Raw genomic sequence first — 16,541 nt, forward strand, 5'->3', positions numbered from 1 at the left:
AGGTATTGCATCAAATAATATTGCATATTCTTTGGGTCGCACGCAGCAACTCAAAATTGACTTTTGAGCGAAACTACGCAAGAGTTCTACGTCATCAGTATGTGCGACCTACACACACTTTCAGCAGCGACGCTTAGAATTCTATGCCCACAGACTTACTATTATGCTATATTGTAATGTACATAAATGGAATGTGTATACTGTAAATACACTATTTCATCTTTCTGTATAACTTATAGTACACTACTATAGAGGATTTGAATTGGATTTCATGAAAAGGACCAATGAATATATTTTCATAGATGAAGCAGGGTTCAATCTGGCAAAAAGGAGGCGGAGAGGCAGGAACATAATTGGTCAACATGCCATTGTGGAAGTCCCTGGCCAGCATGGTGGCAAAGTAACTGTGGGGCTCTCCAGTGTCGTGCAAACCTGGGGCCATATAACACTGCACATCTCCTTACATTTCTGGGTTGTCTACAGGATATTATGGTTGCACGTGAACAGCTGGATCAGCAAGCAGTGCAACCTGTATATGTCATTGTTTGGGACAATGTGAACTTTCACTGTGCTGTCCTGATACATGAATGGTTCACAAACAACCAGCGCTTTTTAAACGTTTCCCTTTCACCTTACAGCCCCATCCTGAATCCAACAGAAGAGTTTTTCTCTGCGTGGAGGTGGAAGGTCTATGACCGGCAGCCCTACACCGGGGAAACTTTACTGCAGGCAATAGAACACACCTGTGATGGGACAACTTTGGAGTCTAGTCAATGCTGGCTTATGCACTCAAGAAGGTTTTTCTTATGTTGCCTGGCATGGGAGAATATTGCCTGTGATGTAGATGATGTGGATAAAGTCCTCTGGACTGGCCCCACACAAAGACATGATGATGTGGAATGAATCTGTGAATTACAGAAATGTGCTTTTAATTTAGTTTTATTTTTAATTAATTAATTTTTGTTATCTACATTCAGCACTTCATATCATTCTAATTATGGTCATTTGTTAAATACACTTAAATATTTTCTGTTAACTACATGCCCTGAATGCCGTATCTTACATTATCTGATGTAGTGTCCAACGAACATTCTGTGGTGAATATATTTTTACTTGCTGTGTGTATGATATAAAAACATCATTTGGTTTTGAACACAGCATAACTGATTTTGAAGTGATAGCTTGATTCTGACAGAAGAATCTGAGGTTTTGTGAATGTAGTTCTGTTTAACGTTTTGAGAAAATGGGTGGAGGTTTCAGGAAATGTGTTTTAGCAATTCAGAAAAACTGGAATAATGATAATAATTACAACTTGCCTAATGAAGCGTTGATTGGCGCTTCAATGAAACTCTGGATGTCTACAAAACTATGAGCCAACTGATTTCAAAAAGCTATTTAATTTTACTGTAACACCTGCACTAATTTTCCTCCACTCTGGATTTTTTGACTTGCATATATAATTTGTGTGTTGTGTTGGTAGTGAGACCTGCAATGATGTATGGTTTTGAGACGGCGGCCGTAAAAACAACACAGGAGGCTGAGCCGGAGATGGTGAAGATTTTCGCTGATTTACCAGGAGGCACAGGATTAGAAATGAGTATCAGAGGGATTGAGTTCAGGTTGAGAGGTTTGGAAACAAAGTTAAAGAGGCATGGGTGAGATTGTGCTGCCAGGCAGGAGAGTCTCTTGCAGAGAGAGAGAGCTGCAATAGGAAGACCTCAAAAACATTTCTGGATGTTGTCAACATGGACAAGCTATGTTTGTGTTTGTGCGTGATTTCCCCCTCACTACACAGAAACCTTGTTTGTCTGTGTATCTCTATATTTCACTTTAATCATCTGGACAAAATCCATCAAAACATTTGAGACTCCAAAAATTCAGCTGAAATATATTTAATAGTAACAAAATAACATTAACGTATAACATTAATATCAAATGAACAGTGGACATTGTACAACAGTTCCTGAGTTGTTACACACATCGTTGACACTAATGTCTAAAATGACACACTGTTGTTACTGACAGGCTCAACACTGCAGATACACACTGAACAGTGAATACTGTAAATGTATTTCCAATAAACAGTTTATTGCAATATTTACAATAAGGTATGGAGTGCTACGCATTCAAATTAAAAGCTCCAAAAAGTATATGCATGTATGTACATTTATAATACTGAGTCAAACCTGGACAATATGTCCAATACTCACAAAATAATTAGTAAAGCACAAAAGGTCACTTATACACAGAAACAGCACTCCAAGAAATCATCAACACCACCTTTATAGTACATATTGAGTTTGCAGCATATTGGAATATATGGTGTTAAAATTCACACTTTATTCTGTACTTGTACATGTTTGTTTTCATTTGTAAATATAGTCATAGGCTATTAAATTGTGCCTTCTAGTCAGCTCATGAGCCTTTTGCAGCCTGCTACTTATTGCCTGTTTAACTACAGTATGTACAAAAACATGTTTCGTCCTCTGCATGTGAAACAAACTAAGAACAAGGATGAAGTAAACAATTTACGTCCACTGTAAAAAATTGACGAGCTATAAAAGAGGATTTGTCCAAAAACAGTGAGGGAATGTAGTTTACAGTAACCTTTGTGATGACACTGTGATATAAACGTCGACCTCCACAGCGTTGAAATCGTTTTATTGTACAGTAGCTTTATGTTGAGTATAAAATGAGAAAAATATGTAAAAACCAAATATTTTCATGGAATTTAATATTAATAAACAACAACAAAACAATCCGTGGCATTGCAAAACTCAACCAAGTGCCACAAAATGATATTAAAATTACTTTGGCAAGTCGGCTGATTTGATTTTGATGTGCATCAGAGAATAATGTGCCATGTTAGACTCCAAACTTTACCAAGTGGAGCATCATTGTTGCGAGTTTACTTCGTCATGGTTACATCGCGTCCTCCGTGTCGGCTGTCAAATAACGAAGGAAGATTTGTGGCGGAAATGACCCTGTGAAAAACAGGAAGTAGGAAGTTACCTTAGATTTTCTTTTTTGGATTTGACTTCCAATGAACGCGGTGTGCTCTGTAAGTTTACCTCATCCGCGTCTCCATACTCAACACCGCTATTCTGTGCAGGCCAGTTGTAGCTGAAATAAAGTGAAACAGAATGCATTTTAAAAAAAAGTCAGGATTTTGTATCCTTTCATCAGAGCTGCAGATTGTACTCACTTATTTTCATTGTGGCCTTTTTTGTGGAAGCATCCACGTCTGAAGGAATGACAAATGGAAACTGCCAAGCATAAGAACGCAACCACAGCACCAAACACCTTGAGGAAAATCCCCAGGATGTCAATGTCATCTGCAACAGGGCACAGAGAAGTGCTCATGAGAGAGTTACGTGGCCTATAACCATGACTTATATCATTGCTGCATTTTCATTTTTATGTATATCTTGTGGAATTGCCACACTCCTAAAATCCTCCCTTAATTGTTATTGGCTTCGATGAAAATAAGAAGAATTTCATGTTCATTAAATACACCAACTCAAGATACCAAACAATGAAACAAATAAAAACAAACTTTGCCTGCTTATCACATTAAATAGGAAGAATTCAGATGTTGTACAGTAACAAATTTTGACATTTAATAATAAATGTGATAAAAATAATGAATTAGATTTTTTACATGAATTATGGTGAATGTCTTTTGTTTTTTTTTTTATTATTTTTTCTATAAAAATGTTCAAAAGTGAACAACTCCTACAACAAAATGAATGCCTATAGTGTGCAAAAACACTTTAACTGTGTGGACAGCTGCTTTATCCTTTCTGCTTCATGTTCTGGCTGCAGAATACGCTGTCATGGGCATGTTAGCATATCAGGGGCGTGGGTGTCTGAAACTGTTGCTTCCCAGCGAGGTGCTGAGATCAGACTGACCTGGACAGCTGGAGCTTTCCTGCATCCAGTTCGTTGCAAAGGGATGATGCTCAGCAGAGTGAATTAGTTTCCCTTAGCTGCCTTCAAATGGCAGTTATAAGCACAAAGTATGCTTGGCCTATAAATAGTTTATATAATATTTAGTGGGAACAGTGGTGCTTGGAGTAAAATTAATGAAAAATATTGTTATGTTTGCTTTGAGATAAAGTTTATTTCATTCCTACATGTGAAGCCGCGCCTGTCTGTCCTGTCTGTGTTCATATGTTTTAGCTTCCTTCTGTTATTTCACACTTTTTCTCTTTGCCGTGTTAACCTGAAACTTGAGAGTGAACGTGTCTGATATTGCTTTTGGCTTAAAGTGCTGTCAAAAGATCTGCTTGGCTGGTGTGAATGTCACTCACAGACTTCCATTATTTGCGTGGGACACTGTGCATGCCCCGCATCATTCTTTGCCTGGCAGTAGTACTCCCCCGCGTCCTCCTTCCTGACCCTTCGAAATTTCTGTGGAGACATTTTTAGAAAACTGTCAGTGCACTGACACGCAGACGAACTGTCAACAATAGGATGTCTGGCTGTGGTTGAATATAGCGACATTTTTGCCTTCACATGGATTTACGGGCTGCTTTTAATACTGCTGTAAGATTTTAGATTAGAGGGCATCGCCCTATGTTTTATAACATGGTTCAATTTCTGCCAGATGTTAAACTTTTACCTGGAAACACATCAGTTTGGCTTTAAATGCAACATTATCCTTGTTCCATATGCCAGGTTTTGGATAAGTGTTCTTACTGGCTCTTTTTCCACACGAGGGTTAATCCTGCTCTTAGTCATATAATGCTTAAGGTTTTATTTAGATTAAGCGGGTAACATTTAAATTAGATAAGCTCTGACAGAGAATACTTGGCACTAATGAGTCCTGTCTACAAACAGAACAGACAGGCAGGGAGAAGAAGTTTACATCTGTTCATTTAACAATAATAATAGTAAATACTGAGTGCTGCCGTGCCTCAAGAGATATTTTGCACAGACAATAGGAACTGAAATGATAAAGTCATAAATGTAGCAACAACAGGATGGTTGTCATTTTTGTACCAGGCCTCCGGTGTCGGGGTTGATGCTGTAGGAAGAGTTGGCAAACTTTGCGCTGTTTTTGGGATCCTGTGGAAGCTCTTCATTGTTGTGAAACCAACGGTACTGAGGAGCGGGAAAGCCCTCATTTTCCAGACATCGCAGCTCTGTTGATGTTCCCACTGTGACGGCCTCTGGCACGCTGCACCGTGGTACAACAGGTTTCACTACACACAAAAAGCGCAGATTCACATCAGGCTGCCGAATGTTGTGTAGCATTTACACACTGCTGAAAGCGATACTTTTACTTACTAAATGGCTAAAGGATAACATTTCATCAGGAAGTGTGTTGAGTTTCCCCACAACCTTTAGGCTGTTCTAAAGTATTTACTGTCTTTATGCCTTGAATTCAATATCTTGTGTTTTGAAACCAGAGGTCATGAGTGAGTGATCTAACTGAGAAACAGTTAGATCTGCCTTATTGACAATTTTTATCTTAATGAAATCATATTTTATAGAATTAACAACATACTTTGCTGGCCAGGATTTATAAGTAGCAAATACGTCCATAAAATGAATCAGGAAACTGTTGACTGAGCTCAAAGATCAAGTGGGTGATTTCCTCATTGACTCCCACACAATCTGTTTGCAACCAGAGGTGTTGCCACCTGCTGGTCACTATAAAGAATGCAGGTTTAAAGAGCATCCACACAGGCTTCACTTTTCAGACACACAGGGTTATTGTCCATAGAGTCCATAGTGGTGCACAATTTATATACAGGCAGTGGTTATGCCACATACAGCAAACACTGCTGGCACTTGTTTTTTGTGTTTCTCTGTGTGCAGGCCAGGGTCTGCTACAGGCTCCGTGTCTAAAGACTGCGACTCCCTGAGGTGAAGTGTGTTCTCAGCCACTGTATGGTGACAAAGAGAACTGTCATCAAGTGATACGTAAGGTTAAAGTTGGAATTGTTATAACGTCGCCACAAGCCCCAGATATCCCGAGTGATTTATGTAAGTGGGTGTTAAATGGTTGTGATTGCTGTCCCAGCAGGCCACTAGCTTAATCTACCAGCACCTCAAAGGCAACGGTTAGATGCATGGCAACCTCACAGTGACAGCAATCATGATGTAGCTTTATATTTCAGAAGTAAATTGAGTGTAAAATGTATAAACTGCCACATAATCTTAATATCTATTCGATCATAAGAACAACGTGTGATTAGAACTTTAGAGGGTTGATGATACAGACATGCAGTGACTTTTAGCTCTGCTCTCCATACCTCTTACTGCAAGACTAATAAGTATTTCATCAAAGTCCCTTTGATCATCGATGGCGGCCACCTCGCAGCGGTACTCTGCTGTGTCTGATCGAGTGGCGTTGAAGATCAGAATGTTGGCCGGCTCTCTGAGCTGAGCTCTGTTCTCCAAGTCCCCTTTTGGAGAACGACAGAAAGAGAGAGAGAGAGAGATGAGGGGTTGAAAAACACTTTACAATTGCTCATTCAAATACACAGCGTGACTTCACGGCTTAAAAACAGAATTCTGAGCCAAGGTCTTTCAAGGTAGCATTCACTCAGCTAAGCTTTGAGTGCTGCGACTTTGCTTTGAAACACTGTGCTCTACTGGTTTCTCTAAAAGACAGTTTCCAAGAGGTTTACCTGCTATCTTGTTTTGAAAGTACACATAACTGGGAACACCATTTTTAATCTTTTTCCACTCGATCCTTGGGTTGTTTGTCGAGATGGACTCTATTAAGCAGGTCAGTTCGATGGCTGGGAAGAAAACAGAACGCATGACAGCATGAGAGAGAGAGGCAGGCTAAATCTGGAAAAAAGAAACGCTACTTTGGTTAAATAGGTTAGTGTGATTTTTGAGCAACTCACGCTCAAACTCATTTGCCCAAACAATCTTGTCCGTGGTCCGGAGGATTACCCCAAGTGATGATGGAATGTGACCTGTGGAGAGAAAAAAAAACACAGGCAGTAAACGCTGAGTAACCCCGATTGGACACGCGAGCATTTTCATTAGCAGACATTATAAACCGGGCATGTTGCCTAATAAACACTGGATTAGACCGACAAATATAGCTGACACAAGCGTGCCACATATTTTTAATGAACTCCTTGTAGAAATATACTGTCATTAACATTTAACTTGAATTATTTGTGGCGTTTAATTGGATAATAACGTGACTTATGATGAGTCGATGGAAGAGACCAGAGCTAGTTGGAAATGATAATGAAAGAAAACAGAGATTTGACACGAAGGACTCTGTAAATATTTGGATAGTGACCCATTTTTTGTTGTTGCTGTTGTTGTCAGCTTTAATCCTGCGCAAGATGAAATCCAGACCGAGAATGCAGCAGACAATGTAAGTAAGCGAGCAGACAAGAGCCAAAGTCACTTTAGCTCAGTTACTAAGGATCAGCAATGCTCTTGTAATAAGTTGCAGCACAGAATAAAAGGATTTGTGTTTAGTACTGCAGCACAGCCGGCTCCGACCAAGTAAATGACACACAGGCTTTAGCCATTAGCAAACATGACAGCTGCTATATTGACTTTATTTCACACTGGTTGTTTTATAACAGAAAGGCTCCAAACATTAACTGTATATAGAAGATGGATGTTGCCACTGTAACCTCACTGAATTCCTATGTTGTAGTCTCAAGCTACACACTCACATACAGTAGTAACTAAGGATGCTCCTGGAAACTAGTTATTTAAAAGAGTCAACCCTCAGAGAACATTCAGAACTGAAGTGAATCTAATGGATGAGGTTAAATATCAGCCATACAATAACTGCACATGTATTTGAGAGCTATTTGAAGCCGCTAATCACATGTCTTGATAATCAAGTTGAGTTTTAAATGTAAATCTGTTGGACACTGTGCCATATATAACAGTCACAGTACTTAATGTCACAGTACCAACAAACCACAGCCCTGGTTTGTGGCTGGTGGCGTCACAACATTTCTCACCGGGATGGAGCTGCCACTGCTTATTGATAAAAACCAAATAAGTAACTTAGCTGACTAGTATCTTTGGTACCAACTAGCAAGAGGCAGAACATTTTAATGTGTAATCAAGTAGTCGCATGCATCCCTAGTAGCAACTTGGTAACTGCAAAAGCAAGCCTAACTTGTTCTTTTGTTTTCAAAAGGATGTGAAACCAACACAGAACATTCAGGAAAGTGTTTACTGAGGTCATAGGTCATGTCAGCAGTCCAGTAATTTTACTTTCTTTTTGCAACCAGGAGAAAATCCCGGAGAAAGAATGGAAGCAGATTTGAAGCAGATTCCCCTCTGGCCTCACTTTTCCAGCCTGAAGCTTGTGTTCAAATTTTATGCACAGCCTGTTGTTCCCGTCTTCTGTGTGTGCTTCTCTTGCACAGTACCCTCACCTGCATGTCAGGTTACCAGGTTAACCAGCGATTTTTAACTGGCTGCAAGTTTGAGTGTGCTTGGCCCTCCAAATGTTTACCCCTCCAGCTCATCACCAGCAACAGGGATGTCCTTTAGCCATTACAAGTGAGTGTAGTTAATGCACATATGGTTATATTAGTTGATCATAATAAGACATACATAACAGAGTTTTCTTCCTGTTCTCTCTTTCCACAGTCACATGCTCGATCAAAGAGTGTCGTTTAATTGTTGGGGTTTCCTCTGTATTATTGAGTCTTTACCTTACAACAGGTGACTGCTGTTGTGATTTGGTGCTATATAAATACAATTTAATTGAACTGAATGTAAGTTTTAATTTCTTTTTTTAAGCGACCGTTACACTGGAAACCATTCTGGGGACATTAACTATTAAAAAAAGGGGAGTTAGAGATGATATCTTTATATTGATTTCTGACAAAAACACAGCTGCAGAGATAGTTTGCATCACTAGTTATGTTAGATATTATGGATGACGATGCGCCCCTGAGGAATAGCTGGAAATGGTCAATGATGTGTCACCCAGTAGACCAGAAAGCCCCCAAGTCATTTCAGTATTTGGTGCAGTGTACTATTAAAGCGTTTACTCACTGAAGAAAAAAAATACTGGTTTAGAGAAGAGGTGCGCAGTTCATCCACTTAGCTGTAATAACACTCGTTTAAAAACCATACACACTAAAATATTACTAGATGTACATTATATTATTATAATGTACATCTAGTATATAGTATATTATATTACTAGACGTACATGTACATTTTTTTTGTATTTTTTCAGGGCTAGCTCCTTTGCTAAATCATAATACTAATTTATACTGAGGTTGCGAAATAAATCATTTATCAAGATCCCCAAACAAATCAAATCAGAAGCACAAGAATAACTTCACAGCGGGAATGAGCTCACACTTGAACCATACTTAATCAACCATCTTCGTTTCCCTCTGGCACAAACACAACACATGAGACGCGCTTATTTTAAGTTCAGTGCATGAGCGAAATGCTGAAAGCAATCAGTGTTATTTTGCAAATGTCAGATTATAACGGCGAGAGGCGTAATTCACAAGTTTTGTTCAATTTGGGTCCGCCGAATGCCAATTTAAGTGGAAAATACGTGAATCTGGGGACGAGACGGGTGTGCAGCGTGACATCGAATTAAGGAAATGTGAAAATTACTGCTCGGCAAACACAAATAATTCAACAGCCTTTGCTAAGGCTAAATAAGTAGGTTTCTACCTTCCCTTGGTACCCTATAGTCAACATTTTTTGTTCCAAATGTAGTAATTACTGAGTACACGCACAGCGAACAGCACCCATGCTGAGTAATGAAGGCAATCACGCTCCCAGTGGGGGCAGTAGTTAGGGTTTCAAATAGAGGCTGAAATTAGACAATAATAATCTGAGCCGCCCCTGAATACGACAAGACATCCCTCCTGTTTTCCCGAGGCAGCGTGCACTCTGACTAACTCCGAGGGATTTGAGCAGCCTTGTTAGGACACGGGCGTCCCTGAGTTGTACATTGTGACTGGGAGCCAAAGGGAGAGCGAGCATATAGCCTTCAAGTGATGGAAAACATGGGTCCAACCAAAGCATCCGGTCTTATAAGCACAGCTGCGGACAGTGATGAGATCTGACTCGCAGGTCTCAGCTTCCGTCTCTGCTGCTGACTTTCCCACCCTGTACATCAAGGGCTATTTTTACCACAGCAGTGACTGGACATCCCGAGAGACGCGACGAAGGCCCGTCCAACTGAAGCTCCCTCGACATACGCACGTACTGACCCTTCAAAATGCCCTTTGAACTGCTTCTTCCAGATCTGCGAGGTACTCATTTTGAGGAACGATATTTTTGAAAAAAAAGAAAGAAAGAAAAACAAAAGCTCTTTCGAATACTGGAACATTTAATTAAATCTGCAGCTGCAATCACACTGCAGACTCAAAGTATCACGTAAGAGAAAACAACTGCTTTCGCAGTCTTATGGGTTGCAACACGGCCGTGTGTGATGTGCTTTTCAAAGTTTACAGGAAACAGATCTGCTTGAGCTCATCTGTTTTCATAAGTATGTTGTAACACTGACAAAATCTCCTTAGAGGATACATCTCCCGTGTTCATCTGAACAAAAAGCATGGTGAAAAACAAGTTTTTAGCCTTTATTATCTGGGGCGAACAAAATCTAGAATCAGTGCGCACCGGTTCTACAAGCAGGAACGGCGTTAACAGGATGTTATTAAAGGTTTTTCTCATCTCTCTTCCAAATAATGCAAAATGTAGGACGTGGGAAAGAGTAACCACAGTTAATTACCATGACAATGTATAACTAATTACTAATGCGAGCTTAAAATAAAAGCACGCAGACAACAATGTTTGGTATCCTCCCTTCCCCCGTGACACGGTGCAGGCTGAAGAGAAGACAATGTTTCTGAATTATGAAAATAATCTCAGCGCTTGCTGGAAAGCAAACAGGGGCTCATTTTTAATCCCTCTGTCATTCTAATGCAAAGACAAAGTAGGTCTATAGTCAGTTCTGAGAGAAACTGGCTTTTAAATAGCCACATTCAGCAATCCTCTTACGCTCTAAATATGAAAACAACCACCCATCCCTGTCCCTGCAACAAAAAGTTGTTGATCCAGTGAATCTATAAAAAGCTTTTTCCCAGACATTCCAGTGCAGTCGCAGCAAATATGCCAGAGACAGTGGATGGAGCGAGGAGGCCCACTGGGATTCACGGCATACTGGAGTGACTGCGTAACAGAACAACTCAACGCTCAAGCAGATTTGATTAAGCTGGTTATGTTGTTATAAGAACTGGGAGGAAATAAACTGTTCATTCAAGCTACGCACGTGACACAATGACTGCAGCACCTCAGACAGATGAAATATAAATGAAGTCCCAATAAAGCACAAGGCAGATAAAATATAACTCATTTATCGCAACCTATAACAATGCAGCTTAAATGACATAAAATAGCAACGCCAACAATGTTCATATTTGATAAAACGTGTGTTAAACACTAAAATACCAGATATCCTCTGGTTCCTGCCTCTCATATGTGAATATATGATTGTAAACTTTATGAACTTGGAAAAAGCAATTTGAATACATTTTTGTGCTGTGTGGGAAATGGGACTCTAGCAGTTTTTTATCATGTATTGACAGAAAAATGTATCAATTGCTCCTGAACAATCATTCAAGACAATTAGCATTTAATGAAATCCTAACACAAAAACTCAACGGCCAATTCATTAGGTACGCTTTGCTCATACCAGGTTGGACCTTTTTTACTTTTAGGAATGCTTTAATTCTTCAAGGCATATGTTCAATAAGGTGGGGGGGAATCCGATATTTTGGACCATGCTGACATGATAGCATCATGCAGTTGCCGTGATCTGTACCTCCCGTTCCGCCACATGCCAAAGGCATTCACTGAGACAAGCTCTTGAGATCTGGTGAGTGCAGAGGCCATTTAAGTATGGTGAAGTCATTGTCATGTTCAAGAAGCCGGTTTGAGATGATTTGAGTTTTGTGACATGGTGCATTGCCCTAATGGAAGGAGCCTTCAGAAGATGAGTACACTGTGGTCATAAAGGGTGGACATTGTTAAAACTGCACAGGCAGGCTGAGGCGTTTTAAATCACGCAAACTTGGTATTAAGCAGCCAAAACTGAGCCCAGAAAACATCTCCAACACCATTACACCAACAGCAGCAGCCTGAATAGTGATATAAGGATGGATCCATGCTTCCTGGTTGCTTACACAAAATTCAGACTCTACCATCATCAGATCAAATCAGTAAACATTTTTCCAAGCTTCTGCTGTACAGTTTTGGTGAACTTATCTATTTTCTGTTCTTAGCTGACAGGGGTGGCACATGATGTGATCTTCTGCTGCTGTAGTCCATCTGCTTTGAAGTTCAACATGTTTTGCATTCAGAATGCTCTTCTGCGTGTCCTCATTACTTACTTATATTTATCTTCTTATCAACTCAAAGCAGTTTGGCCATTCTCCTCTGACCTCTGGCATCAACAAAGCATTTCAACCAGAGAACTGCTGCTTACTGGATATCTTATCTTTTATAGTAAACCCCAGAGGTGGTTTCATGGGAGATTTCCAGTAGATCAACATTTTCTGAAATACTCAGACAAACCCGTCAGCCATCAACAATCATGTCGCAGTTCAGTTTAAACTTCAGCATGTTGTCTTGACCATTTCTACATGCATAAATAGACTGTGCCATGTGACTGGCTAAATAGCTATTTGAGTTACCTGTTGTACCTAACAAAGTGGCTGATGAGCAAATGATTACAGATTTTTATTTTTAATGCAAAGTCTTCTCAAGCATAAAAAACATTTTTTGTTCATTAAATGGGCAGTGATATCAGGAATATGCACCGACTTCTATTAAGTAAGGTAAGAGATTGATACGCTGCCCAATCATTATAATGTCCAAAGGCCAATTCTGAGTCTGGAAAATCTCAGAAATAGCATTTCTTTTTTAACTTTTCAATTTTCATGCAGCATAAAGGGAAAAAAATAACAATGTAATAATTACATCCAATTTTCTGCACATCAGAATCACAAGAAGGCATCTATTTTTACCTTAACTTAAAATAATTCAGTTTTACACATCAGTGCGTTCCAGTTATATGCAGCATGAATCACAATATGCTAAATACAAAACGTTTGAATAACGATTCATTTTCATTATTCAAACATGACAGCACCCTAAAGCTCAAGGTCAGAACATAAACCAAACCGTGAGCTACATTCACACACAGCTCGGAGTTTTTACAACCAAAACTTGAGAGCATAACAAATGAACCTCTGCCTGTCATCTCCGCTTAGTCATTTGATTTACGGCTTGCAGAGCACCTGGGTGAAAAGTTCAACACTTAGTGGTGCACCCACCCGCAGCCAATTAGCCGACGCAACCACCCAGCATCAGCTGATCGCCACAAATCTCTAGCTGTTGCTGCTGCACATCATCTTGTCACCGCTGCCCTCGACCTGCCTCACTCATGGCACCCCACTCACCATCACTATCGATCAATCACCACGTGATCAGGAGAGGTCAAACTACAATAAAATGAAATTCAAGCAGCCTCATATGTAAATGATGCATATACATATATGCAACAACCAAAAAGACAAAGCATTATATATTATTCACAGGCCCGTGTTTCTGTGAACCACAGGTCTCCACCATGTGGCTGCCGTCTTTTTATACTAAAGTAACGTTTGCATTGTTTGTATTCTGGAAATTTCTTTAGAAATTAGTCGACAAGTGAGCGCGCAATATGTATGATTTCTAGGCTAGGTTACACGTTTTTAAAATCACGTAAAAAAAAAAATTCAAAACGTCAAGGGTGCTCTGACAACTACGTCATTTTCCAGCTCGGATGTGAGGTTTGCTCAAGCGTAAAACAATCAAATACAATCGTCAATCGATAATGAGCAGACTGTTAAAACGCCACAAAACACAACAAAAACGTTTTCCTGACATTTCCCAGCCCGTTTACACGTCAAGCTAACGTTAAAAAACGTCCTTGTCGGCTCGTAGCGCTGACAGAACCGTTACAGCTCGGATTTAACTTGACTGTAGTCGCACCTCGCCGACTCCGATATGATAATAGCTTTGTGAATAAGCGTGGGGAAACTCACCTAGGCTGCTGTAAAGCACAAAACAGGCTACGAGTCGCGCAATCGCCATCTTGCAGCGTATCATTTATCGGTTACAGCTGCACACACTCAGCACCTCTGAGAGGTAAGAGGAGGATGAGGGCACAAAAGACTGGTGGATGTTGCCATCGACGAGTTTCCATAGCTACAAGGGCTCCGCTGTGGGGTTGCGCCCTGAACGCAGTCTGACAGGCGGTAGGCGGTGCCAAACATGCCCTCCGCCTCCTCCTCCACACACAGACGCACAATTCTGACCGTATGTTCTCGTGGGAAAGTGGCGACCTACACCCTCTAGTGGTTGTTTTTCTTTTTGGGACCTTAAAAGACCATAACAGGGAAGATTTTTTTCCCCTTTATTAAAAGAAACATATAACAGCTGAAAACCAAGCAGCATTTTGAGATCTCTTGCTCAAGCTGACAGACAGAAGCATTATATACATGATCAGAAATTACAAGAAAAGGATGTCGATGCAGATTAGCAGACTGGATATAATCTTTTACGGATGATGCTTTGTTTTGTTCTCCCCAGTTCAGTGTGAATAAGAAGTACAACTAATGCTAAAGTCTCCGGTGAGCTGACACTGTAATTGGTGTTTGAACTGAATCAGAGAGGAGAGGGAACAAGGCAATCATTGCCTCAGAGTCTTGTAAATAAACATGTAACGCTGCTCTCTTCTGTATGCTCGTGAGGACTGTCCCTCTTTTTCATATAAGATAAAATGGTGAGAAATGCATCATCAGGATGATTTAAGATGGATGTAGGTCAGTGTTTTGATCATCAAAAGTGGATGATTTATTGATTGATTGATTTATTTCTATGAAAAAATTTTTAATTTCTCTATTTCATTTCCTTGATACAGTAGGTGTGAGTATATTTATGACAATCAGTTTCAATGTTAAGAGTATTAAAGATGTTGAGTATGTCGTCTGGATATTTGAATACAGTGAACTGATTCTTCTGTTTTATGCATGGAATAGACATCGAAACTGGAATGAGACATTTTTTAAAAACAAAGTCATTTAAAGGTCCATCCACTATAGCGTCAACTATCCGTTTGACTTCTCACACTTTCATTTAGCTTCAATGACACATTTTTTACATTTTTAAAGAACCGTTATAATGAAAAGAGGTTTTTACAGGCCTAAAGGGACTTGTGGAGTAATTTTGGCACACTCTTCATTACAACATTGCTTCAGTTCTTTGAGTTTTATGGGCATTTGTTTATGCACAGCTCTCTTAAGGTCCAACCACAGCATTTGATTGCAGCACCTTGGTTCTTTTTGTTTTTGGGCCATTCTGTTTTAGATCTGCTTCTGTGCTTGGGATCATTGTCCTGTTGCATGACCCAAATTGTGCCCAAGCTTTAGCTGCCAGACAGAAGGCCTTATGTTGGACTCTAGAATAGTTTGGTATATAGAGGACTGAATATACAGAGTTCATGACTAGATGGTCTGGTTCTGTGGCAGCAAAACAAGCCCAAATCATGATCCCTCCACCACCATGCTTGACAGTTAGAATGAGATATTTGTGCTGATAAGCTTTGTTTGGTTTTTGCCTAACATAGCGAAATATCTCCATTTCTGTCTCATCTGTCTGAAAGTCTTTGTCCCAGAGGTTTTGTGGTTTGTTCAAAACAATTTAGCAAGCCCAAGCTCTGCTGCTAACTGTCACAGGACAACCAATGGGGTATACTCTTGACACACATGCATTTCTATGCATGCAGTAGTGATCTGCTTAGATTTTCAAAGGACTGCAAACAGTCTGAGAAAACTTTCTATCTATCTATCTATCTATCTATCTATCTATCTATCTATCTATCTATCTATCTATCTAAAAACAGTTGCCTGTAAGACCACGCTGAGGTCTTCGGCAACAATTAATCAACACTACAAGGGATCCTCACCAAAACAAATATAACAAAAAATCACTGATGATGCAATATTTATTAAGAAAGAACCTTGTGCTTTTTTATCTTTATTTCAATTTCAAAAGATTGCAGCGTCCTCTATAAACTGTTTTATATTCCCGACATCAAAGTGTTCTATAAAGATTCTATTAATATGATTTTTATAGAGTTGTGTTTCCTATAATTGTTTTGACAAATATTAGCTTCTTGGATTCCTGGAAAAAGCAGTAGATGGCAGTGTGAAACCAGAAATAATAATCTGCCAATACATCACACTCATCCAAAGACCAACAGCATGTATGTATAGACATAAGGACTATAATTAGGTATGCATATATTATATTTTGCATTTCCACAATTTCACAGTCACATGATGTGAAACTCTTCTGATGCAGTTAAGGTTTAGCCCACTGAATACAACCGTGTAGTCCACCCACTACAAGAAAAAGAAAGAAAGAAAAAAAGACATAAAAAGGCAACATATTACAGATGAACTTGTTGCCCTCTTTGAATACTCACGCTCCATCAGACCATGCTG

General features: G+C 39.7%; 1 protein-coding gene across 1 annotated transcript; it reads right to left on the reverse strand.

Moving 5' to 3' along the window:
- Positions 1–1,876: 1,876 nt before the first annotated feature.
- On the reverse strand, positions 1,877–14,298 carry jam3a (junctional adhesion molecule 3a). Its single transcript, XM_087851047.1, has 9 exons — positions 14,079–14,298; positions 6,867–6,938; positions 6,642–6,755; positions 6,264–6,416; positions 5,005–5,207; positions 4,314–4,413; positions 3,206–3,335; positions 3,072–3,123; positions 1,877–2,984 (listed from the first exon to the last, which is right to left on the reverse strand). Exons 1-9 carry the CDS (start codon positions 14,140–14,142, stop codon positions 2,949–2,951), a joined length of 924 nt encoding a protein of 307 aa, XP_087707173.1. The 5' UTR covers positions 14,143–14,298; the 3' UTR covers positions 1,877–2,948.
- Between the last annotated feature and the right edge of the window lie 2,243 nt (positions 14,299–16,541).

Source organism: Neolamprologus brichardi, chromosome 14, assembly GCF_056152115.1.
Source record: "Neolamprologus brichardi isolate AB-2024 chromosome 14, ASM5615211v1, whole genome shotgun sequence".
Classification (NCBI taxonomy): Eukaryota; Metazoa; Chordata; class Actinopteri; order Cichliformes; family Cichlidae; genus Neolamprologus; species Neolamprologus brichardi.

What these genes read in the sequence shown, in the direction of transcription:
- jam3a (XM_087851047.1), bottom strand. Translation starts at nt 14,142, where the DNA reads ATGATACGCTGCAAGATGGCGATTGCGCGACTCGTAGCCTGTTTTGTG. An exon ending in CTTTCAAAACAAGATAGCAG is followed by an intron (nt 6,417 to 6,641) that starts GTAAACCTCTTG and finishes GTTCTCCAAAAG; the next exon opens with GGGACTTGGAGAACAGAGCT. An exon ending in CACGCAAATAATGGAAGTCT is followed by an intron (nt 3,336 to 4,313) that starts GTGAGTGACATT and finishes GCCCTGTTGCAG; the next exon opens with ATGACATTGACATCCTGGGG.